At 38.4% G+C, this 25,915-nt stretch overlaps 1 protein-coding gene across 1 annotated transcript in view; it reads right to left on the bottom strand.

Moving 5' to 3' along the window:
- The window catches only part of LOC133868456 (uncharacterized), a 41,934-nt gene extending 29,473 nt beyond the window's left edge, over nucleotides 1-12,461 (bottom strand). The window contains exons 1-5 of the mRNA XM_062305357.1: nucleotides 12,149-12,461; nucleotides 9,993-10,091; nucleotides 2,479-2,630; nucleotides 1,943-2,015; nucleotides 1,640-1,762 (exon numbers count right to left, since the gene is read on the bottom strand). Coding sequence (XP_062161341.1) covers nucleotides 1,640-1,762; nucleotides 1,943-2,015; nucleotides 2,479-2,630; nucleotides 9,993-10,091; nucleotides 12,149-12,274 — 573 coding nt within the window. The 5' untranslated portion in view covers nucleotides 12,275-12,461. The remainder of the gene's footprint in view (nucleotides 1-1,639; nucleotides 1,763-1,942; nucleotides 2,016-2,478; nucleotides 2,631-9,992; nucleotides 10,092-12,148) is intronic.
- Nucleotides 12,462-25,915: the final 13,454 nt, after the last annotated feature.

Genomic DNA, 25,915 nt, shown 5'->3' on the forward strand with positions numbered 1-25,915 from the left:
ATACCAATCTCGTAGTAGTTCATTGTCATTCGCATCTCCTCACCGCCATACGCCAACACCAATGAAGCAGATCAAGAGGAGACACAGACACCGGCTTCGACCCCACCGTCTTCTCAACAACTTTGTCCATCGAGCGTAGAACTGCCGCGTAGTATCGACCGGAAAAAAGACCCCCCTTCTATTTCCCCTCCGAAACAGGCACCTCAAAAACTAGTGGCCACTCCTTTGCTACGAGTAAAGCCAAAATCTGCCGTAACTCACCCACAACCAGAGACCAATCCCCACCTTCACGGCTTTCGGGAGCCATGTAGCCCCTTTTCGACCACCCTTAGCGTAGGCTACCACCTCTAGGTAGCGGCCGGCCTTGTTACCACCCCCTCAGACCATTAAGGCTTGCACATCCTCCCGAAAATACTTGACGAAATCCTTCTTCACTGGGGCTTTCAATGCCTCCTCAACAGTGGCCATCAACCACTCTGCCCCTTGGAGACCCAAAAAGATGAACCCACAAGACCCCTTCCTCCTCTCCTCCAAGTAAAGTTCAGCCGCTTCTTTCTTCTACAACAACATCAAGACCTTGGAGTTCGTCCAAAAGAAACTATTTATGCTTCTCAAGATTACCAACCACCTCATCATTCCAATTTTTCAATTTGATTTTCAAAGCTTTTAGTTTACACGCCAAGATAATTTTTATTTTTTTTTATGACGGGGAACCCCTCCAAGGCAGGGCTACTTCGTGTATCCCCCCTGTCAGATAAACCTCAGATCCATGTAAAGCACCCCTTCCACACGGATTGGGTAATATTCCGGCTTCGCCAGCGGCTGGCCTCAAGGAATTGTTTACATCCAAGGGAATTCAAACCTCATACCTCATGGGACTACCACAAAGACCAATGCCCTTACCACTTGAGCCAACCCCCTTGGGGTTTTCACCAAGATAAAACTAGGAAAGCCTTGAATGTTGTATGACATCCACCACTGTTTCACCTCTTCTATTGGGGTAGTCCTCTCAAGTCACTGATAATCTTAGCGTTTCTCAAATCCTCGAAATCAGATAAGGTTCTTTCAGCTGCAACAACATCAAGACCTTGGAGTTCGTCGAAAACAAACTTTTTATGCTTCTCAAGATTACCAACCACCTCATCATTCCAATTTTTCAAGTCAATTTTCAAAGCTTTTAGTTTACACACCAAGATAAAACTAGGAGAGCCTTGAAAGCTGTATAACATCCACCACTGTTTCACCTTTTCTACAAAGCCCTCTGATTTTAACCATATTCTCGAACTTGAAATACTGTCTACTCCCATGAACATCTCCAAAATCAAGCATTATTCGAAAAAGAAACCTATGAATTCTAGACCACAAAGGAGGATCTTGGTTATTAGACCATGTAGAATTTCCACCTGCCAAAGGGATATCAATTAGACCCCCATTCTCCCCCCCCCCCCCCCCCCCCCCCCCCCCCCACAAAAATAAATAAATAAACACAGTGCAGCACTTCTTACTTATGCTTCTAGAAACAATTCAACTTATAAATTTTGCTTAAAGTTTTAAGTTCACAGAAGTAGGGTGATGCATACTTTTGCATGGAGCAAGGAAAAATTGCAACTAGGAGATCACATTCAAACACATAGATTACCAGCATTGGTCCAACAGAAGCTTCATTATTCGCATCATACTCAGATAGAACATCAAAGGCATGCAACTTCCAGTCCAAAGTTTGTGTGACAACAACACTCGCCAAACAAACATTACCATGAATCTGTAGTAATCAAAGTCAGCCAAAGATTAAAATTGAACTTATAACGAGAGAAAGAGAAAGGTGGAAGCAGAAGTTGGAGTGAAAAAAAATATATTATTAATCAAAAATAAAAAATAAAAAAAACCCATATCTATATGTTTGAGATCAACATTACAAGTATAGTCTTTTAGGGATACTTACAAGTTTACAATCATTGTTTAAGAAGCTCACAGCTTTGGCTATCCGGTGCAGTCCCCATGCATAATACTCATCCCTATAACCAACTTAAATTATAACAAGTCAAAATGAATCAAGTCCACCAACCAACTGAAAATTGATGCTTCAAACAACTATCACAATTCTATTTGTTTGACATCATACATAGAGATCAAAAGATGTTGTGTATCTACTGCCAAACTACAAATCAACAACAAGATGACAGATTCAGACTAACTAAATTGAAGTGCTCAAGGAAGAAGAGGAATCTATGGCATACAACAATAGAAATAAGTCATTAACATGAGTTCAAAGGAAACCATAATGCTCTAGCATGTGCATGTAAGTGAAATATTCTAGTCAAAGAATAGTTATAAATTCCCCAAATTATCCACATGCAATTAAATAATGAAGAGCCTCAATCCTTACTCTATGCATAGAAGAAATATGCAGATAATTCAATTAGGAGTGGCAGGCATGGAAATAACTAAAATAAATCCAGCTGACTAGATTGTCCATACCTCTGTGTGCCTTCTAAACCTAGTTCTTTGATCTTTTCGGACAGTGGCATAACAGGCTCCGTGACAATATAGATAGTAATCTTAGCGGTAGAACCATCTAATGTTTCGGCCTCAGTACTGTGAAGAAATGATAAAATATTGGGATGTCTGACCTGAAAAAGAGCAAAAGCAGCTTATCTCCTAGTACGCACAAAATCAAAAACAACTTCAATAGATGGTAGCACATGATACAAAAGAAGCTTCTAATGAGACTTCAAGAAGTTCACACGTAGTTTAAGATAGATGTTAGCGTCCATATCTGAGTCCAAGAGCCAAGTATGGATCGTCACACATACAATAAGTCAAATATTGGTTGGAAGCATGTTAAAAACAATTTTACACGCTAGGAAGGGGGAAAGAGAAGAATCAACTTCAATTGGCAAGTATACAAAGAGATGCCTCGAAATAAATGGGCAAGGTAAGTGTTCTTAGAGGATTTCAAACCTTTTTTTATAAGTAATTCAAATTCATTAAAAGCACATGAGGGCGCAACCCTAATATACAAATAGTATACAAGAGAACCCCTAATGTATAGAAAAAGAAGAACAAAACTCCAAAAAAAACTCAAAAGATATTAGAAACGGGCAAGCTATTGAACACTACTATCCATGTGTATAGGGGATGGGTGGGTGTGGGTGTTGTGGGGGTGGTGGGGAATAACTAGCCTCTAATTCTCATAGATGGGTTCCCAACCATTATAACTGGATAGAAAACAAATTCTTAAGAGGTGGAGACTAGAGACCCACCCACACCCTACTTCAGAGACTCTTACTGCCACCAAATTTTAAAATTGGATGTTTTTGCATGTCTTGGTGTTTTTCTCTCAAACACCAACGCTCCCAAAAAAAATTGTTAGAATATAAATGAAATGATTAAATTCATCCCTTCATATCAGTTTAAGCTTTTGGGATAAGTGGTGATTTAACATGGTATCAGAGCCAAAAGTTCTAAGTTAGAACCTTGTCCCCATTATTCACATTCCATTTCAATTAAATATTCCACGTGTTGTGCCTCACCTATTAATTATAAGGAGGAGTTTGAGCACACATATGAGTGCGAATGTTAGAATATAAATGAAATCATTAAATTCATCCCTTCCTATCAGCTTAAGCTTTTGGAATAAGTGATGATTTAACAAAAAAAATAGTTTACTTGCTTCAGAAGGAAGTTCAATTATATCATTTCAAATTTTAAATCCTCACAATCTTTAACTAGGCTAGAAAATTCTGTATGCAAATTTAATCAAGGAATAATTAGTTAAACCCCAAAAGATCCTAAGATTGGAATAACTTTTCCAGAAAAAGGTTTCCTCGAGTGTTGTTCTAAGCTCAATTTCGTTATTAAGTCATTCTCTCAACCACAAGGAGGAATAAAAATATCGCACTACCCCCAAGGTGAAGTACTTAAAATGCATTTTATTTATGTAATTGTAACTGCAGAAGGGGAACCAATTCTATTAGTTTTTTTTTTTTATAAGTAAGTAAAATTTAATAAAAATGAAAGCGTACGGCGCCCCTACGTACACAGAAAGTATACACAGGAGAGCCAAAGCTGACCCGAAAAAACCCGAACAAAAACCCCACAAAAAGCCCCCTAAGACAAAACCTAGAAACCGAAATAACACCCAAAAGACAACCCACAAAAGAACCCAAGCAACGACCAATTCTATTAGTTTTTTATGCTAAGCAAGGATATCAATTGGTCTAGCACTATCAGCCGTTAATAGAAGTAGAACGGATTTGTATGTCTGGATCATATTATTGAATTATACATGTTTAGTGCATACTTCAGCATTAATGACTTGTGTTGGACTCAATAATTTCTGAAACAACCAAACAGGTCAAAGTAAATAACCAACCCTCTGGATTCAGTAGCTTCCAAACAACTAATCGGGTCAGAGAAAATATCCACCACTCTAACAAGCCCTAACGAATGCGACTCTAGCGTTTAGTCAGGGAATTTATACTTCATATCATATGAACGAATCCTTTGCTGCAGTTAGAATTTTTTTTCATATATAAGTAATTTCACATCATTAATAAAGCGCGGAGAGGCGCAACCCTAATACACAAGTATACAAGAAAACCCCTAATAAGAAGAAATAGAGGAACATAAATTCAAAAAATCTGCAAATGTAGAAACAACCGAGCTATAATGTGCCGCTATCCAAAGATGTAACGTGTTAAGTATAAGATTCGTCAATTCTATTACCGATGTCTCTACATCTTTAAAGTGTCGAGCATTCCTTTGACGCCAAAGACACCACATTAAACACAATGGAGCCAACTTCCTTAACGATACCACACCCAACTAAACCGCCTTAGCTGTACAACAAATCGATGACTCATCTCGGGATAACCCACTCTACTCCAAACAAAGTAAAAAGATAACTCCATAATTCTCTGGTGACTTCACAGTGAAGCATTAGGTGATCAATGGACTCCCCACTATTCTTACACATACAACACCACTCAACCACCACAACATTTCTTTCTTTTTTTTGATAAGTAAGAGAAATATCATTAAAAAGCGCAAAGCGCAATCAAGTACACAGGAAGTATACAAGAAAGGCATCTAAGAGGAAGAAGAAAACAAAATAAGGAAATCATTAAAATTAAACACTAAAGGTGCGAGGAACGCAACTGACAAACACAACATTCCTCTTTCCTAGATAATCATGTGTCAAAATTTTCCCTAAGGCTATTGTCCACACAAAAAATGTCACCCTCAAAGGAGTCTTTACTCGCCAGATACTCTTCCATGAAAATGAATGACCATTCTGGCTAATTAACACTTTATAGAACAACTTCACTTCAAACTTACCCCTCTTAGAAGGGCTTCAGCCTAATCTATCCTCCTCTCCATGTCGTAATTGGAAAGAGTACAGCCGCTCAAAAAAAGAGAGTACTAGCTCCAACTCTCAATCCTGGACCGGTCGTGTAAAAATTACATTCCACTGGATAATTCCATCTTGAAGGAGCATATTATCCACCACCCACACATCTTTGCACTGAGCAATACTAAACAAAGCCGGATAAGAGAGCTTTAACGGTCTATCCCCCACCAATGATCATGCCAAAAACTTACTTTTGACCCAACCACCACTTCAAAACGGAAAAAATTGGAGAACTTATCCCACCCTCGTCTAATATGTTTCCAAACGCCCACTCCATATGTCCCCATGACCTCCTTTGAACACCAACCACCCCCCATACTCTCATATTTAACTTCGATCACCAATCTCCATAAAGCCTCTTTCTCCATTGCATACCACTTTCCCAACAAGGCTCGATTAAACTGAATCAAACTTTGAACTCCTAATCTACCTGATTTTATCGGAGTACAAATCCTCCTCTAATTCACTAAATGGAATTTAACCTCATCCCCAATGCCACCCCATAGAAATCCCTCCAAAGTCTCTCGAGTCTACTAGCCACGCCCACTGCAATAGGGAATAATGACAAAAAATACGTAGGTAGGTAGGAAAGAGAACTTTTAAGCAGGGTCAACTGACCACCCTTCCATAAATAAAGTTTCTTCCAACCAAGCAACCAACGTTCTATTTTCTCAATAACTCCATTCCAAATAGTAGTGGACTTATATGAATCACCCAACAACAAACCCAAATATTTCATGGGCAATGAAGCAACTCTACATCCAAGAAGATGAGCTTGATATTCGAGATCTTCCACTTCTTCAATAGGAACAATTTCAGATTTGCCTAAATTTATTCTCAAACCCGAATTTATTCTCAAACCCGAAGCTGCTTCAAAACATATGAAGATACAATGTAGAAGTCGAATTTGTTTGGATTGCGCACCACTAAAAATCAGTGTATCATCGGCGAACAGTAGATGGTACACTATCAAGCCTTCGTTGTCCCTGGACCCCACTGAGAACCCCGTCGAGAGACCATGATCCATAGTTGCAGCCAACGTTTGGCCTAAAGCCTCCATAACTTTCGGCCTATTAATCTTGTAAGTGGGGTCTATAAGATCATTGCTAAAGTTCTTACTAATAGAATGAGTAGTGTTATGAAGAAGATCATTTCAAAGCCTCATAACGCTTCTGTTAAAGGTAGGCAAATTCTAGATTTGATCCTCATTGCTAGTGAATGTTTGGACAGTCGTATCAAGTCTGGCAAACCTGGGTTGCTTTGCAAGCTGGATATTGAAAAGGATTTTGACCACATCAACTGGAAATTCCTTTTGTACACGCTAAGAAGATGTGGCTTTGGAGAGAACTAGTGTCCTTGGATAGCGCATTGCATTTCTTCGGTACACTTCTCTGTCTTGGTAAATGGCTCTCAGTTCCTAAAAAGATGCCCAAATACTTAGAACCCAACACCTGAATTTCTAGACCACCGTTACCCCCATCGTTCTTATCTGAGCCTGCCTGAGTAGGGTTGGCAATTTTTGACACGACCCGTGAACACGACACGGAAAAATCGGGTTTGGATTTTATATAATCGGGTTCGGGTCGAAATCGGGTCAACCCGATTCTGACCCCGCCAAACACGATTCTGACCCGGTTGTTTTTTTTAAAAAAAAAAAAAAAAAAAAAAAAAAACTAACCCAGTAACCCGAAACCGAAAGTTACGAAATGCCGGATGCCCATTATATTCTGTGAATCATAGTGATTTTGCAATTCTGGGAAGTGCGAACCCTAGCCCACTGCCCAGTAGCCCGCCCACCCGCACGCCGCCCTCCCGCACGCCCGACCACCAACCATCCGGCTTTTTCCCCCTCTCTAAGCCAAACTTTTCCCTCCCCCCTCTCTTACCCATCAAGACTCGCCTGATTATATTGTCTTTGCTTAGCAAGAAGAAGTTCCTGATGAGCTCCCTCTCTTACAGTATACAGCAAAAAAAGAAGTGGTACCAGGAGAAGGTAATGGTGCCTGCTTGTTTTGCACGTCTGAGAAAAGCTGTGTGTTTTGGTAGAAAGTTGAGTTTGGGATTTGGTTGCTGGGAATAGGAAATGGTAGTCTGGTTTCTGTGAAATGTGGTTGATTCGAGTAAAAATCAAGTTAAAAAATGTTTCTGAAATTTTTAAAATTATATGATGCTTTAATGTATGTTAGAGTATATGCCTTGTGATATCTGTTTGGTTACTTAGAAAATATGTGTGCATTTGGTAGAAGGTGGATGTGGGATTTGGTCGGGTCGGGTCGGGTAAACCGGCGACGCGATTATTAGTCGTGTTCGGGTTACCCGATTATTAATCGGGCCGTGTTCGGGTCGCGTATCACAACCCGATTAATAATCGGGTCGGGTTCGTGTCAGACCCGTTTATGTAATCGGGTCGGCCGGGTTGACACGAACCCGACCCGTGAACCCGAATTGCCCACCCGGCCTGAGCTGAACCCACCTTATCCGCCATACCATTCTAATTCACCGTCACCCTGTTTAGAACCCCCTCTACACAGACTTGACCAAATTTAGGCCTGACCCAGCTAAATTAGAATCACCTACTAGCTTCTCGGCCGTTTCTGCCGCTGTCGGCTTCACATACACCTGCCTCTTCTCTTTAGTTGGTCCCTCCGGCTCACCGTGACGTTCCCATACTTCTTCAATTGTGTCTGGACAAGACCCATGGACCATGGCCAACTTCTTTGATTGGCACCTTCATCATCATTCTCGTCTGACCACCACCTACTACGGACTCCTCCAGGTCGCTGGTCGTCTCTACGTTGTCCCCTACTACACTACCATTCGTCGAAAGAAAAGCTCCCAACCCATCTCCCACCATCCTCCTCTGGTCCATTGAACGCATAAACCTCTAGCCTACCTTTACTCTGTTCGGTTTTACCATCAGCCCTTTCGAACTTGCCCCGACCCATCCCTTTGTTCCTTCCTCCATTGGGACTGTCATTTAAAAATAGAACGGCAGGCCCAGTATACCCCAAGTCCATTTTATTAAGCCAACTGTCCACCTCCATAATAGAGCTCAACACCTCCTTTACAACATTGATATGAATAACGTTCGTCTTCTCCTTCAAAGTAAAGTTTCCAAGATCCCCGCCATCTTGATTCCTGAGTAAAGAGGCCATAATTTCCTTCCCAAAATCATCAACCTTCTTGTTTTACCCAAAATAGCCGACTCTCTGTTTTACCCAAAATATCCCCAATCAGAATCTCAAAATCCTTCTCATTCCCCTTCTCAATCAAGACCTCAGCAAATGTCCTTTTTTCTTCTTCCACCAGTCGCGGCTTCGCCAGGTTTACGCCACCATTAACTGTCGCATCGTTTCTTACTGGACGTGCAGACTGTTCGTGAAAATTCTGCACCTTAAACATCTGAGTAGCACACTCCACCCAGCCTCTGCCTTTGTTGCCCTCTAGAATCGCGATGAAACTTCTCCAGCCTCCACCACCATACTTCAATAATTCCAAATATCTTCCCATGACCATTCGATCTCCTCTAAGCAGCAAAAACTGTGCTCCCAAATCGTGTCGAACGATAGAAATCTTTCACCTCCACCCCTTTAATCACGGCCTCTAGCGTCGTACATAGCCAAAGCACACTCGTCTTCCCCAACATCACTGCTCGTGTCCCTCTGCTCCATTATGCAAACTAGATACTGTTGAAACCCATGATCGTCCTAATCTCAAATGCCTTCGCTTCTAAGTAGAAAAAATCCAAATAACCCATCACGCTTTGAATTCCGTTCCGTTGATTTACTATCAAAACTACGACAAAACCTCCTAATTGTTGATCAACTCCCTAGTTATCTCACTCTTTCCCATGACAGGAGCATGAAAAAGCTCATGAAATCTAGATTCTAAATGCCAAATAAGACTTCTCTTTTTTAAGCATGCACCTTATATGAAACATTTACTAAGCAACGAAACAAAGTGATAATGCTATTAGAAACATCCCAAATTGATTTTAGTCTAAGAAGACCATAGAAAGCTAATGCAATGATGTTTTGAGGACTCTCACAAACATGCTGTTCGATCTAACGCACAATCTCTCCAAATGCATTTGTACAATGAAAAAACCTCTACAAGTGGCAGCAATAACTGTAAGTGGACCAATAAAAACAGGAGTAATTATTCCCCCCCCCCCCCCCCCCCCCCCGCGGGCGGAATCCAGCCTTGAAGAATAAAACCTAGGCTATAGTCCGGGAGTTCAAACATCATATCATATAAAGGGATGCTTAGGTGCAATTATAACATTGATTCAATGAAGTTTTGAGGCACAAACATGCAGTTAAATGTCACATACAACCTCTCCAGATGCACTTATTCGATAGAAAACCTCTACAAATGGCAGAGATAACTGCCTGTTGACCAATGAAAACTGATTGCGGGCTAACCTATTTGAGATTGAAAAACAGATCATCCACATTGCATCATGTTCCTAAAAATATAGTTATGAAAATCTGAGTATCAATCAAAAAGTTAAACTGCAAAGGGACGATAACTTATAAGCATCCAATTAAAGCTAACACCATAGCTATTAAAAGCTTACAGTGCGGAGACGCTTGACACCATTTCGACCAGCAGCTAAATGTCCATCCTGGGTATTACTCCCAGAAAGCGAAAATATTGACACCGGAGACCCATCATCCTGAAAGTTGAGCCATAATTAAGAAAGTACACCAACTTTAATGAAGAAAATAATGCAGAAAAATAATAAAAATGCATTTTTAGTTCCAAGAGTTTAACAAGTTGTATCATGTTTGAATCCAATAGACAAATAATAATTGACAATATATTGCGTGAATAACCCACCCTAAATATACATGATTACTCTGAATCTTTCACATGCATACCGGCTCCATAATAGTTGTATCACATTCAAATCTCAATCAATCAATCAATCAACTCAATGTTCGTAATTCTACACAGTAAACTACAGAGAAAATTAGGATTTAAGCTATGTTATGTTCAAATAATGGAAGAAAACAGTCAAACTAGAAACAGTTAATTAAGAATAAACAAATTTAAGCTATAGTGGGTTTAACCCTTTTTTTTCTCAATAAGATCTGAATTATTAATCAAAAAAAAAGAAAAAACAAATTTATATATATCTTCACGGAATATGCATATCAATATGCATGGATGATACCTTTCATTCCAGTCATAACTCCTATTTTAATAGGAGCTGGACTTCTACTTTCTCAGAAGGCAACAAAAAATTTCCACCGCATGTGGACTTTTCCTAGTGTTTTATTGTTATAAATAGTTATGAATATATCAAAAACCTATCCATAATAATAAAGCTAGAACCTTCCATCTTGGAAAAGAGAAGCTCTTATCAAAGGAACAGAAGACCACTAAGTAGCACAATGCCCAGACCCCTCTCTGTCTAGTATGATCAAATCCTTAAAATAACTGTTGAATCAGCACATATGCCATTACTCTCTCCTCACTCTAACAGCTACACCAGCTTTTAAGCTCGGAAGGAAGCAGAAGGACATTTCAAGATGCAGAAATAACGGCAAATACTGTCCGATAAAACCTTTTAAGGGGAAGCTGGTTTAGATTCACCAAGTAAAATACATAATTCACTTCCCGGCTAGTAACCAATCAATTTAGTTTCACATAACAATGTTTAGAGGCCAGCACCATTTAAGACCAATATTTTTTTTAAGCATTCCAATTCTAAGACCCAAGAATTCATTGTCAGCCATAGATCCCACAAGAACTCATTCTAAAATTAACTCTCCGAAACAAAATCCAGTAGGTTCCAGCGTACGCAAAGTCCACAACAATGTTGAGAGCATTCAATTATTACATTAAACTCCACGAATATCAGCATTTTATTACACTAAACTCCTGTGTACGTGTGTTTTGTAGAGGATGCATTGAAAGCAAAGAGCACCTGTTTTTTGAGTGTGGGTATAGCCGTAGACTATGGAGAGAGCTTCTCAAGAAGGCACCCATTCCTAATCCTCCTATACACTGCTCTGACATAATGAGAATGAGTGTGAAGGAGCGGAAAAATAAAAGCTCCAAGGCTGTGATTTGCAAGCTTAGTTTGAGTTCAGCAGTTTATTATCTGTGGCGGCAAAAGAATGATACAAGACACGGCTCTCCTCCTAAATCTGAGGAGAAAATGCTCCAAGAGGTTCTTTGGAGTGTAAAAACAGAGTTAAGGGGAAAGGCAAGTTTAAAATGATTGCTGTGAATATAGATATTTGTAAAAATTGGGGTATTGATATGGATATTCTGCATTGAAACTTTGATTTGTATAGATGTTTCTGTTTGTCTGCTTAGATGCTATTGTTGAGTTTCTGGCGGATTTTGATTTGTATTCCTGCTAGGTGTTTGTTGCTGGTTGGATAGGCAGCTTTTGTTTTGCTGGCCTTTTGGGTGTAATGTTGAGATTTAGTGATCTAGCTTAATGCTAGAGTGTGTTGTTTTTGTGTAAAAGAAATTTTATCCATCCAAAAAAAAAAAAACTCCACGAATATCTTCAAAACTCAATCCAACTCTAGACCCCATTACAAACACTAGAAAGAAATTAAATTTCAGGCACGCAAATCAATGAACCCTAACCGCACCAGATCGTTTAGCCCTCCAAAACCAGTGAATTTGGCAGGATCAGAACCTAACCACAAAATAATCGAACAGATACACAGACATGAGAGAGAAAGAGAGGGTTGTGATGTGGTGTGGAACCTTGGAGGTGGCACGGAAGTGAGTCCAGGAGCCCCAAGCAGAGGGATAAGGGTCGCCGATGTTGTAGGGCAGATCTTTGATTCCCGTGCCAGATCCACCCACTACTCCCTTCAAGAACTTCAACATCTTCTTCTTCTTCTTCTTCTTCTATTCAGGGAAGGGGAGAGCGATACGATCTGTCGCTGTGTGTGTAAAAGAAAAAGGGGGAGCGAAGATGAAAATTGAACACAATCAATCGCTGTTTCTTTTAACCGATTATTCGAAAAGTAGATCTTGTATGGAATATTGCTGAAAGAAAAAAGTGATTCTCTAGTTTTGGTGATTCTTCACTTCAATTTTGTTATATATATATATATTAAAATAATAATAAAATAAAATCATTTGCTCAACCCATCAATTTTGTAGATCACTTTTATTTCATGCGTCAGTTTCTACTATAAAACGTCAAAACTTTATTATATTTTTTAAAAATGCTATACCTTTAAGTTTTTTATATTTCTTTTGACATTAACATGTAATTGAAGAGTGTTGGTGTAATTTTCGGTCTTAGGGGACACCTCAACCAGCAAGATGAATACCTATAAAATAATAACAGTCACAAGAACTTGTCGGGAATGCTCCGGCAAGGAATAGCTCCGATAATTAAATCAGTCTCTTTTTAGAGAGAAAATAATGACTATAAAATATCTCTTTTTCTCACGAACCCAGACCCCTTTTACTTGGATCTGATCATCATTTTGTAGGGGAATGTTATCAAATTCAATCGCATGATTCTTGGGATTGAAATGTTATTGCTGAAGTTTATTCTTATCCCTAGATGCTAGATATCCAGACTTTGATGAGTCCTCTGGTATAAGACTTTCAGTCGGGTAAAGAGAAAATCCTCGGAATCTCGGAAGGGCCAGAGAGAAACATGAAGTGTTTACACTCAACTTATTAACGATTGTTCTCTTTGAGCCCGTTAGGCCCTTATTGTGATTGGGCCATTATTTTAGAATTGTCATGGTAGGTTAGAAGGCTTAGCCGGCCTAATTCCCAACAGTTACCCAACAATTCCCTTATCTGACATGTTAGAAGAGATAGTGGAAATTTATTGGCTTTAGGATTTGTGTCAACTCTTAGAATGCTTGTGCCCATTACCCTTTAATGGTGACAATTTGGTCTCGATATCAAAAGGCCTGCACCTATAATCAAAGCTCATAAATGACACGTGTGTAAGAAACCCCATTTATGTCATATATGTCACATCACGTCAAACACCTGTCTTGCGTATTTCAGCTTCTTTCTAATTTCTATCTTACTCAACTTTCAAAACGCATCCCTTCTTCATCATCATTGTTGCTTCAACTTCACCGACTCAATATCATTTACATGACTTTTCCCGGTTTTTATTTTATGAGGATAGTATTTTTTAGGGTTTCAATTAAACAAATTCCCCCATTTGAATATTTCACATGTTCAAATAACCCTGCCAACGATTTCCTACACTCAACCCTTCCGCTCATTGAATCAACCATGCCTCATCTCAATCTAAGTACAGTCCATCACCTAGTTCGACAGAGGTGCAATCGTCTTCCTTCTCTTTTAATTCCTAGTGTTCTTTACATCATGAGTAGGGAAGATTTTGACACCCTTTCTGACAACTTTGGCAATCATCTGTTGTCTCCCATTAATGACGCTTCACAAATTCCTGATTAATCTCCCATTGATGAAACTTCACTAGTTTCTACTCAATCCAATCCAGTGCATGCCTGTAACGTCCAAGATATGAATTAGAGGTTTAAAACACAAATTAAATTAATTAAGTGAGAAATTAAGAAAAGTATGGAAAAAGAACACTTAAAATAGTTTAAAGTCTAGAATTCTAGGTTTGTGTCCAAATAGGACATTTCTGTGTCTGGACGAATCAATCAGTAGGGTCTTGTTTGATGTCATGTATGGACGGCTTGCGGACATCTCGATCAATGAGTCTCGAATTCAAGTGTGCCTGGACAGGACTTCATCATGTCTAGACAACTTGGTCAGTAAGTCCCAGATTCGAGTGCGTCCGGACGGGACATCCTGATGTCCGGACAATGCGACCCGAGAGTTTAGAGGAGCGGTCCACGTTTGGCGTGTCCAGACGGCCTACGTACCTGTCCAGACACGCTTGGGTAGAAAATGGTTAAACACATTTTCAGCTCATTTCTCTCCCATTCCTCTCATCTCTTTCGAGCTCTCTCCATTCTCTCTCCTAGTGTTTATGCTTAGGTAACATTCAAGATATTAATTTATAGTTTAAAACACAAAATAGATTAATTAAATGAATAATTAGGCTATGTATAGAGAAAGAACACTTAGAAATCGCTTAAAAACTTGAATTTTTGGGTTGCGTGTTTGGACGGGTCAGTCAGTAGGGTCTTGTTCGCCATCGTGTCCGGACGGCTTGCTGACAGTGTTGGCCGAGAGTCTAAGGTTCAACGCGTATTCGAATGAGACTTCTGGGTGTTCAGACAGCTTGGATAGAGAGTTCACTTCTTCATGCACGTCCAGACGAGGGATTTTGGCGTTCGGACAATGCGACCCGGGAGTTGAGAGGCGCGTTTCATTTTAGCATGTCTACACGATCTACTTACCTGTCCAGACAAGCCTGGATAGAAATTGGTTGAACGCATTTTCGGCTCATTTCTCTCATTCCTCTCATCTCTCCTCTCTCCTATGAAAATTTTCCATTCTCTCTCCTAAGGTTTGCACATAAACCCCAGATTCTTACCAAAAATGCGATCCTCGGTGTAAAATCGTTGTTTTCACCCATTGGTTTTAGATAAATTCGAAAACCCTAACTTCTCTTCGATTCTGTGTTATTCCATGGAGTTTGAGCTTTAATCTCTCAAATTTCTCTAGATACTTTTGTGTAGAAGTGTTGCAAACCATCTCCAAGCATTGTGTTTTACATTTAATAAGAAATCAAGGTAAAACCCAAAATCCTAGATTTTTACTAAGTGTTGTAAATTTGGATTTTTTGTGTTTAACCCTAAAATTTTCTCATGGGTTAGTGTTTGTAGTTGTTGGGTTGTCAATTAAAACTCTAGAAATTCTATAGGTTTCAGGAGTTGTGGCTCTTGGGAAAATCAAGAACCTTAGTGGGATTTAGAGTTAGAAAGGTTATGGAATTAGTTTTAATGGATCATTGCAATGTATTATGCAGTGGTACATTACATGACTTGGGAGAACTTCTTTGTAAGCTGTTAGTTAAGCAGCCACATGAGTATCCAAATCACTGAGAAAATATACTACTTTTAATGTTTTGTGATCTCTTAAAAATTGTACATTTGTGATAACTCAAGCCGATAATATTTTGGGATAATATATGAATTATAAGACCGGTTTAGTTAAAGTCCCTTCGGCATCATCAACAAGACAAGTCAACTTAAGACCGGTTTAATTAAAGTTCATTTGACATTCAAGTGTAAGACCGGTTGGGTTAAAGTCCTTTCGGCATCATCAACAAAACATTGAAAACCAAGGAAGGAAAGCATGGCATGATGATGACGTTAGACATGTTTTATGATGATTTTCATGATTATATGTATCAATATGTATATGTATTTGAATGGAACAGAGCATATATATATATATAGTTACAACTGGATTTCATGTTAGACATATTCATATACCTATGAGTTTGAAAGGAATATAACACATGTATATTGTTATGACTATATTGCATATGATGATTTATATGTGATGTTATGCTTAAATTTATTTGTATGCTTGTATTTCACAACTGTTTGAAAAGCTTGTAACGAGTATAGCTGAGACATGATGTCATTGGTTTATTGCTTATATATATTTATATGCTTGTATTTTCTGAATGTTTTGAAAGCTTGGCTTGTATATGAGTACAGCTGAGCCACATGATATATATATATATATATGATCTAATTTTTTTTTTTTTAAAAAAGAGGGGGGGTGTAAATGGGTTGTCACAACTTATAGTTCAGTTCCCCCACCAAAACATATAAAAAATGAGCAAACATCAATTGTATGTGAACATTTTACCAAGGTAGAGGGGGTGATCCCGAATATCCTAAATCAAAATGCAACTATTATAACAAATTGTTTAGTTGTCACTCCAGAAGTCTAGGTAGTAGGTACTTCATCCATGCTATCACATTTGAAGAATACAAAAAATATACTGGTAGGTTTGACAAATTATATAAATCATGATCAAAGTTGAGTTTTGATTCTAAGAATGAAGGACAAGTGGGAGAAGGATCTGTTGGTAATCTTATCATTGCGAAATACAATGTTAAGAAAATAAGAGTAGCATTAGCTAAGATGATAATTATAGATGAGCTTGCTTTTAATTTTGTGGATGATGAAGAGTTTTACGATTTCATGAAGACAGTTGAGTCTAGGTTTAAAATTCATTGATCAAGGACTATATGAAGATATTTATATCTGAGAAGGAAAAGTTGAGGGCAATGTTCTTGACAACTGGTGCTCCGGTTTGTCTTAACTGTATGAAGATATTTATATCTGAGAAGAAAAAGTTGAGGGCAATGTTCTTGACAACTGGTGCTCGGGTTTATCTTATCATTGATATGTGGACTTCGATGCAAAACATTAATTATATGTGTATTATCTGCTATTTTATTGATAGTGATTGGAATTTACACAAAAGAATTATAAATTTTTCTTTAATTCCTAATCACAAATGAAAGACTAGTGGGAAGAATGTGGAGTCTTGTGCTATAACAACCCAGGGAAAAACGTTAATCACATCTGCGCTATCACCCCAAAAGGACTAGTCAATTTGGAGTTTTTCCTAAAGTTCTTTATAAAGCTCAGTTTCACCAAATAACTAGGCAATATGAGACTTAACACTCATGACTATCTTAATAAATCATCAATTCAATGTGGGCTACTGATAAGCGTTGAATGTTTACATTCAAAGCCCCTTAGTTTACATATGTTAAACCCTAATTTGTGTTGGTAAATAATGTGATATTATGTTTTAGTGTTTCATCTCTTTTTTATGTCTTAATTGAAAACAAGAAAAAAATCAACAAGTTAAACCTAATGAAGACATTTGAAGTTCAAATGCTCCTGCCTAGAAGAGGAAAATCGATCAAGTATATTCGATCGATCGAAATTTCCTTGAGTGAAAAATCAATCGATCGATTCTTCAGTCGAATTTAAATCGATCGATCTACATTCGATCAATCGAAATCTCCAAGGCAAAATAAATCGATCGATCGACTTCGGATATTTCAGAAAGATCTTCAGATGTCGGCAGCTTTTTGTGTGGCTCAAATTCATCCTCAAGTTGTGGGGTTCTAATCAGAAGTTGTCACCATCATTTTGTGTGGCTGAGAGTGATTGTTTGAGCTAGGTTTGTTGTACCAAATCCTCTATAAAAAGATGATGGACGTGAGAGATTAATATGTAGAGAGTTTTAGTTAATATTTTCCTTTTTTAGTTTTTGTGCATTTAAGTGATGCACCATTTTCTTCATGTTTTTCAGAGAGCTTAGTTTCAAGGTATGTTAATGTTGTAACTTATTTTAAATTCGTTTTTAGTAAAGTAAAGTTGAAGTTTAGTTGATGCAAGTATTCTTTACATTTTTCCAGCACTTCTTTCTTCTTCTTTCTCTTGTTTGTGTTATTTTATGTTGAATATAACCCTGGAATTCTTAGATTCCAGAGCCCGTAGCTTGTTCTTTAATTGTTCCTCTTAGATTTTCTTTCCTTTAAAGCTTGTTTTTGAGTATTTTTAGTTGTTAAGTTAGATTCCATTATTTAAGTTAGTTGTTTTATATCTTGTTAGTGTGGGTTATGGTTTTTATATCTCTTAGAGAAATGGGTTCTTCTTCTTCTATAAGAGAATCCCATAACTCCATGAGTAGCTAATTTAGTTGTAGGGTGTTGATAAACTCTTTCTAAGTGTCATGGGTTGATTGTGTTGTTCTTGGATTTCCATACAAGTGTAATGATTACATAGCCTAAAAGGGTTGTGTAATGGTGCTTATGACATAATTTATGTGAATTTGATAACTCATGCTAGAGAACACATATTACTCCACACTCTTTTTAGTTTAATTATTGCTTAAATGTTTTTCCATTCTAGTGTAATTTTATGTGGAGATTATGTGTTAACTAAAATGGTTTATGCTTTTTCCATAGATGTGTATGCTTATTAATAGGTCTTATAGTCCATACTAGGGAGCATGAATCATTCAACCCTAGTTGTAAGTTGAATGACTTTTGTGTAAATAGATGGATTATCATTGTCTTTAACTAAAGTAAATTCATGTTGAGGTCGTCGTGTGATTGACAATCATTACGCGCTCATATTACACTTGTGAAGGAAATCCGGGAGGAATATAGTATGCCATGTGTACGAGGATCGAGTGAAATCAATGCCCTATACTTTCCTTGTTCTTAAACTCTCCATTTTTACTTGTTTAGCTTAGTGATAAAACAAAACAAATCATATTTTTCAAAATTAAATTAGGCAACGTCTTAAGTATTTCATAACTTAAACAACCTCCCCAATCCTTGTGGTACGATACCCTCCTTAGTACTATACTACAAAGTCCCGTACTATTGCGAGTGGTTAAATATATTAAAATCCACGTAGTTGTGAAAACCGATAAATTGCAAAAACAAATTCTTATTTTTAATCATCAGTTGGATCGCTACCAATTTTTGGCGCCGTTGCCGGGGATTGCAAACAGTTGTTTATGAAGTATTTAGGATTTTCTCTAGTTTGATTCAGTTCATATTGTATATTCTGTGCATAAGCGGTTTTGGTTCTGTCTAAAACTATTTTTGGGTGCATAAACCTTTTTGATTCTGTTTCTGCAGAATTTTGTTTTCTGCAGAATAAACAAATCGATCGATCTATTTTTCAAAACCAAAGGAATCGATCGATCTAAAAATCGATTGATCGCATTTTTATTCGATCGATCGAATAACTCAGTAGCATCCCAGCAGCTGTTTTAAGGCAGATACTAAATTTCCTTATTTTTGTCAATATTTCATGTTTTTATGCATATATGATTCTTTTAGGATCCAGTAAAATTTGTTTTCTGTAGAGAAGATTCGATCGTGCGATACTTTATTCGATCGATCAAAAATAGATCGATCCATTTTTTAATCGATCGAGTGACTTGAGTGGAGCAACAGAAACTGTTGCAACAACTAGAACTCTGCTGAAACTGGTATTTTTTTTTCTTTCTAAATCCTTGTTCTGTATATATTGTTTTATTTTTTTTAGTTTATGTTTGGTCGACGGTCGCTATTATTGCCTATTATCCCATACGACCTAGACCTAGAGCGGATTCCTAGACGTCGTAGATCCGAACGGAACTCACGTCGAAAAGCCCGCTCGAAAACACCTATGGCTGAAGAACAAAAGCCGGTGTTATTGAGGGACCATTATGTTCCCACTACATACACCCCTTCTTCAAGCCTTCAGCTGCCGGACATTACGGCAGCTCATTATGAAATTAAGCCCAGCATTATTCAAATGCTCCCATCTTTCTATGGGCTTGATAACGAGGACCCCTATAAACATTGATGTGCAAATTTTAATACTCGCAAGCGCACGAATCGTTTGCAATATAGTGTATGTGCAAGTGCGAGATTGTATCCACAGGGAATTGCGTTGCAAAAATTAATTTATATTTAAACTAATCTATTTTAACCTAGTTCCAAATTTGGTGAATAATAGAAAAATAAAATAAAACAAAAGAAAAATGTACTAAGGTTTTAGAATCCACACCCACCAAATCACAGCAACATATTCTCATGTTCGTTAATAGATATCCGAAGTTCTCACCATAAAAATCTTATGAATGTTCTACTATGCTTAAAAAATTAATTAAATCATTCATTGAATCCGTTCTTTGCACAAATCACAAAAGATATCCGGTTTAAAACGAATCATCAAATGTATCCGTAGAACGAAACACAATGAATATCCAACATTTTGATAAATGAAAAATCCAAGCGATAAATTAAATGAGATAATTCTCAAATCATCACATGTATCCGGAAATCACAATAGATATCTAAGAAATCATCTCAAAAATTGAAAAGAAGTAGAACATTGAAAATATTAAATCCAATAAAATCGGATAGTAAAAACTCTCATGAAAATATAGTTGCTCTTCTAAGGTGAGGTTTCATCCTCAACCTTAGTTAAAAAATTAGCTACTCATTACTAAAAAGAAAATACTAAATTTCATTAAGAACATAAAAATAAAAACTTACAAAGAATAAAAGCCAAAGAACCCAACTGCTGCTATGTACAATGTTGAGATGTGTCTTAAGTGGTGCCTAGCATGGGGTATTTATAGCAGAAGATTAGGTTAAACCCAACTTTTATAAAATGACACCTTTACCCCTCAAAAATCCTAATAAGAAAAAAGAATGTTAGGGTTTGGAGTGTCTGCAGCCGCCAGGAACAAGGAAATTCGGGCTCTTATATTGCGGGGCATTTATGACGCAGCATACTTTTGAATTAGAAAAATTCTATTTCACAATGATTTGTAGCATTTTAAATTAGCTTTCCAATGCCGCTAATTTCACTTTAATCCAATGTTTGAGATGAAAGTTATGATCAAAATACTATAACTTGTGCAGAACTTGAAATTTGATCTAATCCGATTTTGACTTCCAAACTTTGCATTTTTTCACTTAAAAATTACATTTTTCTCTCTACGATCTGTAAAATATCAAAATGCAAAAACTAACCAAAAGCATTAGAAAATAACAAAGCTAAAGGTCCAACTAATGCAAATTAAGGGGTCCAAATATACAATATTTGGCACTCATCAAGCATCTTGATGAATTCCTTGAAATCTGTTTAACCATGAGATTACAGAACATCTCTGAAGATGCTTTGCGTATGCGTTTGTTTCCATTTTCTTTAAAAGATAAGGCAAAATATTGGTTGAATTCCCTATAGACTAACTCCATTACTTCTTGGGCTCAAATGCAATACGAGTTCCTTAAGAAGTACTTTACCATAGGGAAAACAAACCAAATACGGAAATCCATAACCGGTTTTTCACAAATAAAGGGGTAACCTTTTCATGAAACTTGGGATAGGATGAAGGACCTTCTACGGAGGTGTCCACATCATGCTGTTCCCAAGTGGCAGCTTATTCAGTGTTTCTATGATGGCTTAACAGAGCCTCATAGACAAATGGTAGATGTCTCCTGTGGGGGTACGTTTATACTTAAAAGTGAAGATGATGCGTGGATTCTTTTTGAAAACTTAGCTGAAAATTCTTTACACCACTCATCATCTGGTCGTAGGGCACCTGCATCTAAGAACCAAAGAAGTGAGACAATTTTCGGAGTAAGCCATTCCTTAGATGTGACTACTAAGGTAGATGCCTTATCAAGAAAATTATATCAGATTATGGCTGCTGGTTTTGTACCTACAACTGTTTCTCACATTCCACCTCCACAGGAAGTTTGCTCATTTTGCTCTAATCCATCGCATCAGGCGAAAGATTGCTCCGTCATAGGACAATTCTCTGAAGTTCCTCATGAGCAAGTAAATGCAGCCATCTCCAGACCGGTTAATGATCCATATTCTCATTCATATAACCCGGGATGGAGAAATCATCCGAATTTCTCTTGGCGACCTCTAGGGAATCCGGGACCTCCTATAGGAGTGCATAATCAGGCACATCCTTTGCCTCCTAATCAATCCTATAATCCAAATTATCGGCCCCATTAGTATCAGTACCAGTCAGCTGCTCCTCCAAGAAATTCTGCTTTTAAGAATATGGTTTTAATTGCACTTGGCAACTTGGAAGCAAATACTCAATTGCTGAATTCTCATTCCCAATCGATTGCCAAGTTAGAAGGTCAAGTTGGACAGCTGGCAAATGGGTTTAATCAGAGAAAAGAAGGGAAACTTCCCTCCTAACCAATAGCCAACCCTAAGGGACAATACATGGTCGATGGGAGTGCTTCCGGCAGCACCACCCATGAGCAAGTCCAAGCGGTTACAACCTTAAGGAGTGGAAGGACAGTCGATAATTAGGTCAGGCAGAAAGACACTAAAGAAGATGAATCCCGCTCAAATCCAAAGATACCCCTTGAGAATCCAAAAGATAAGTTGAAAACTACTCCTGAGATACCTTATGAGCCTAGAGCTCCATTCCCTGAACATCTGAAGGAACCTCCTAGTGCTGTGAAGCAAGGAGAAAGATATCAAGAAATGATGGATGTTTTTAAAAAGGTACAAGTTAATATACCATTTCTTGATGCTATTCGACAGATCCCACCTTATGCTAAGTTTCTAAAAGATTTGTGTACTCAAAAGCGTAAGATGAGGAAGCGTAGTCCAGAAAAAATTCTTTTGACTGAGCAAGTAAGTTCTTTGATACAACACAATGTAGCCCCCAAAGTTAAGGATCCGGGTGTTCCCACTATTTCTTGTATTATTGGAGACCATACCATTGACAAGGCACTCCTTGATTTAGGTGCAGGTGTTAATTTGTTACCTTACTCGGCCTATGAGCAATTAGGACTCGGAGAGTTGAAACCCATGACGATTATCTTGCAACTTGCAGACAGATCCGTAAAGAAACCTCGTGGTATAATCAAAGATGTAATCATTAGAGTGGACAGGTTCTACTTCCCAGTAGATTTCATTGTTCTTGATACAGAACCTGTCCCAGACCCCGCAAGGTTTATCCCAGTCATCCTTGGACGCCCTTTCTTAGCTACGGCTAACGCTTGCATAAATTGCAGAACAGGAGAGATGGAGATAACCTTTGGGAACATGAAAGTAAAGCTGAACATCTTCAAAGCTTTTCAGCATCCATCAGATATTAATGAGTGTTTCTTATTGGACATGATTGAAGAAAATGTTAAAGACACACTCCCCCCCCTTTGATTAAAGATCCATTGAAGGCTTGTCTGTCTCACTTTGACTTTGAGGACTTTGATATTGAGCATTATGTTGGCAAAGTCAATTCATTACTTGATACTGTGGCTGCAATTGACTTTCCTCCTTGGAGAGTACCAAAGGAGCCGTTACCTAGTACTCAGGCATCCCTCATATTCCTTCTCTGATCTCCCCACCAAAGCTTGAGCTTAAGCAGCTTCCTGCGACACTTAAGTATGTTTTCTTAGGTACAAATGATACTCTCCCAGTTATTATTACATTTGATTTACAAGATGACCAAGAGAGTAATTTACTTGATGTTCTGAAGGAACACAAGGAAGCAATTGGTTGGAGTGTGGGAGATTTGAAAGGGATTGATCCCTCCATTTGCATGCATCGTATTCATCTTGAGGATAATGTTAAGCCCTCCAGGGAGGCACAGAGGAGATTGAATCCTAACATGAAGGAGGTAGTCATGAAAGAGGTGGTAAATTATTAGATGCTGGTATCATTTATCCCATCTCGGATAGTACATGGGTGAGTCCCATACAAGTGGTACCTAAAAAGTCTGGTATCACTGTGGTTGAGAGTTCTTCTGGTGACCTAATTCCTCAACGCACGACCACTGGATGGCGTGTGTGCATAGATTATAGGAGAATCAACTCTACAACTAGGAAGGATCATTTTCCATTGCCATTTATTGATCAGATCCTAGAACGTCTTGCAGGCCAAAGTTATTATTGTTTCCTGGATGGTTATTCGGGATATAACCAAGTGGCCGTTGATCCTAAGGATCAAGAAAAAATAACTTTTACCTGTCCATTTGGTACCTTTGCTTATAGACGCATGCCCTTTGGATTATGTAATGCACCTGTAACATTCCAAAGGTGTATGATGTCTATCTTTTCGGATATGGTAGAAAAATTCCTTGAAGTGTTCATGGACGATTTTTCCGTCTTTGGACCCACATTTGATAAATGTCTCCATAACCTTTCACTCGTTCTTCAACGATGCAAGGAGACAAACTTGATATTAAGTTGGGAGAAGAGCCATTTTATGGTTCAAGAAGGGATTGTTCTGGGACATCTAGTGTCCAAAAGAGGTATAGAAGAGGTATAGAAGTAGACAAAGCTAAAGTGGAGTTAATTTCTAAACTTCCACCGCCTACCACGGTTAGGCAAATACGCTCATTTCTCGGACATGCCGGCTTTTATCGTCGCTTCATCAAGGATTTTAGCAAAATTTCACAACCCTTGTGCAACCTTCTCGCCAAGGAGACTTCGTTCAACTTTGATGAAGCATGTTTAGATGCATTCAAGACACTTCGCTCTCTTCTATCCTCAGCTACGATTATGAAGACTCCCAATTGGTCTCTCCCTTTTGAGATCATGTGTAATGCATCCGACTATGCAGTGGGTGCTGTTTTAGGTCAACGTGAGGACAAGCTCCCTCACGCGATTTATTATGCTAGTAAGACTCTGTTAGAAGCACAAGCAAATTATACCACCACAGAGAAGGAGTTACTAGCAGTTGTTTTCGCCTTGGACAAATTCCGCTCTTATCTTTTAGGGTCCAAGGTGATTGTATACTCTGATCATGCCGCGTTGAGGCATTTAATGGCCAAAAAGGAAACAAAGCCCCGTTTGATTCGATGGATACTCTTACTACAAGAGTTTGATCTAGAGATACGGGACAAGAAAGGATCTGATAATGTTGTAGTTGACCATCTTTCTCGTATATTTCTTGAGTCCTCTCTCATCCCAGTGCATGATTCCTTTCCGGATGAGCAACTATTAGAGATCACACCTCAAGGAATACCTTGGTATGCTGACATAGTTAATTATCTTGCTATAGGTAAGGTCCCTTCTTATTGGTCTAAGCAAGCTAAGGACCATTTCTTCTAGCAGAGCCGATCCTATTTTTGGGAGGATACTGAACTTTTCAAGTACTGTGCTGATCAGATTATTCGCCGTTGTATACCTCAAGGTGAAATTCATAGTATCCTTACGTTTTGTCATACTCTAGCGTGTGGAGGACATTTTAGTGCGCAAAAGACTGCGGCGAAGGTTTTGCAGAGTGGATTCTTCTGGCCATCCTTGTTTAAGGATTCTTTTAAGTTTTGTAAGGCGTGTGATCGATGTCAACGCCTTGGAACAATATCTCGGAGGGACATGATGCCTCTAAACCCCATCCTAATTGTGGAAATTTTTGATGTATAGGGGATAGACTTCATGGGACCCTTCCCGCCATCTTTCGGATTTGAGTATATTTTAGTGGCGGTGGACTATGTATCAAAATAGATAGAGGCTGTGGCAACCAAAACCAATGATCATAAAGTTGTTGTGAAATTCATTCAGACAAATATTTTTAGTAGATTTGGTATGCCTCGAGCAATTATCAGTGACGGAGGAACACATTTTTGTAATCGATTCATAAAAACATTACTTGTCAAATACTCTGTCACTCATAAAGTTGCCACGTCCTACCATCCTCAGACAAGTGGCCAGCTGGAATTATCTAATAGGGAGATAAAGAGAATTTTAGAGAAAACGGTTCGGCCGGATCGCAAGGATTGGTCATTGCGCCTCAATGATGCATTATGGGCCTACCGTACAGCTTTCAAGACACCGATTGGTATGTCGCCATATCGGCTTGTTTATGGCAAGGCATGCCATCTCCCTGTAGAGTTAGAGCACAAGGCTTGGTGGGCAATCAAGACCTATAATTTTGATATGAAATCTGCAGGGTCCCACAGAAGGTTACAATTGAGCGAGCTTGAAGAGCTCCGCAATGATGCTTATGAAAGTGCTCGGATGTACAAGGAAAGAACGAAAGCATTTCATGATAAACACATCCGGCCGAAGACTT

Source organism: Alnus glutinosa, chromosome 5 (genome assembly GCF_958979055.1).
Source record: "Alnus glutinosa chromosome 5, dhAlnGlut1.1, whole genome shotgun sequence".
NCBI lineage: Eukaryota > Viridiplantae > Streptophyta > Magnoliopsida > Fagales > Betulaceae > Alnus > Alnus glutinosa.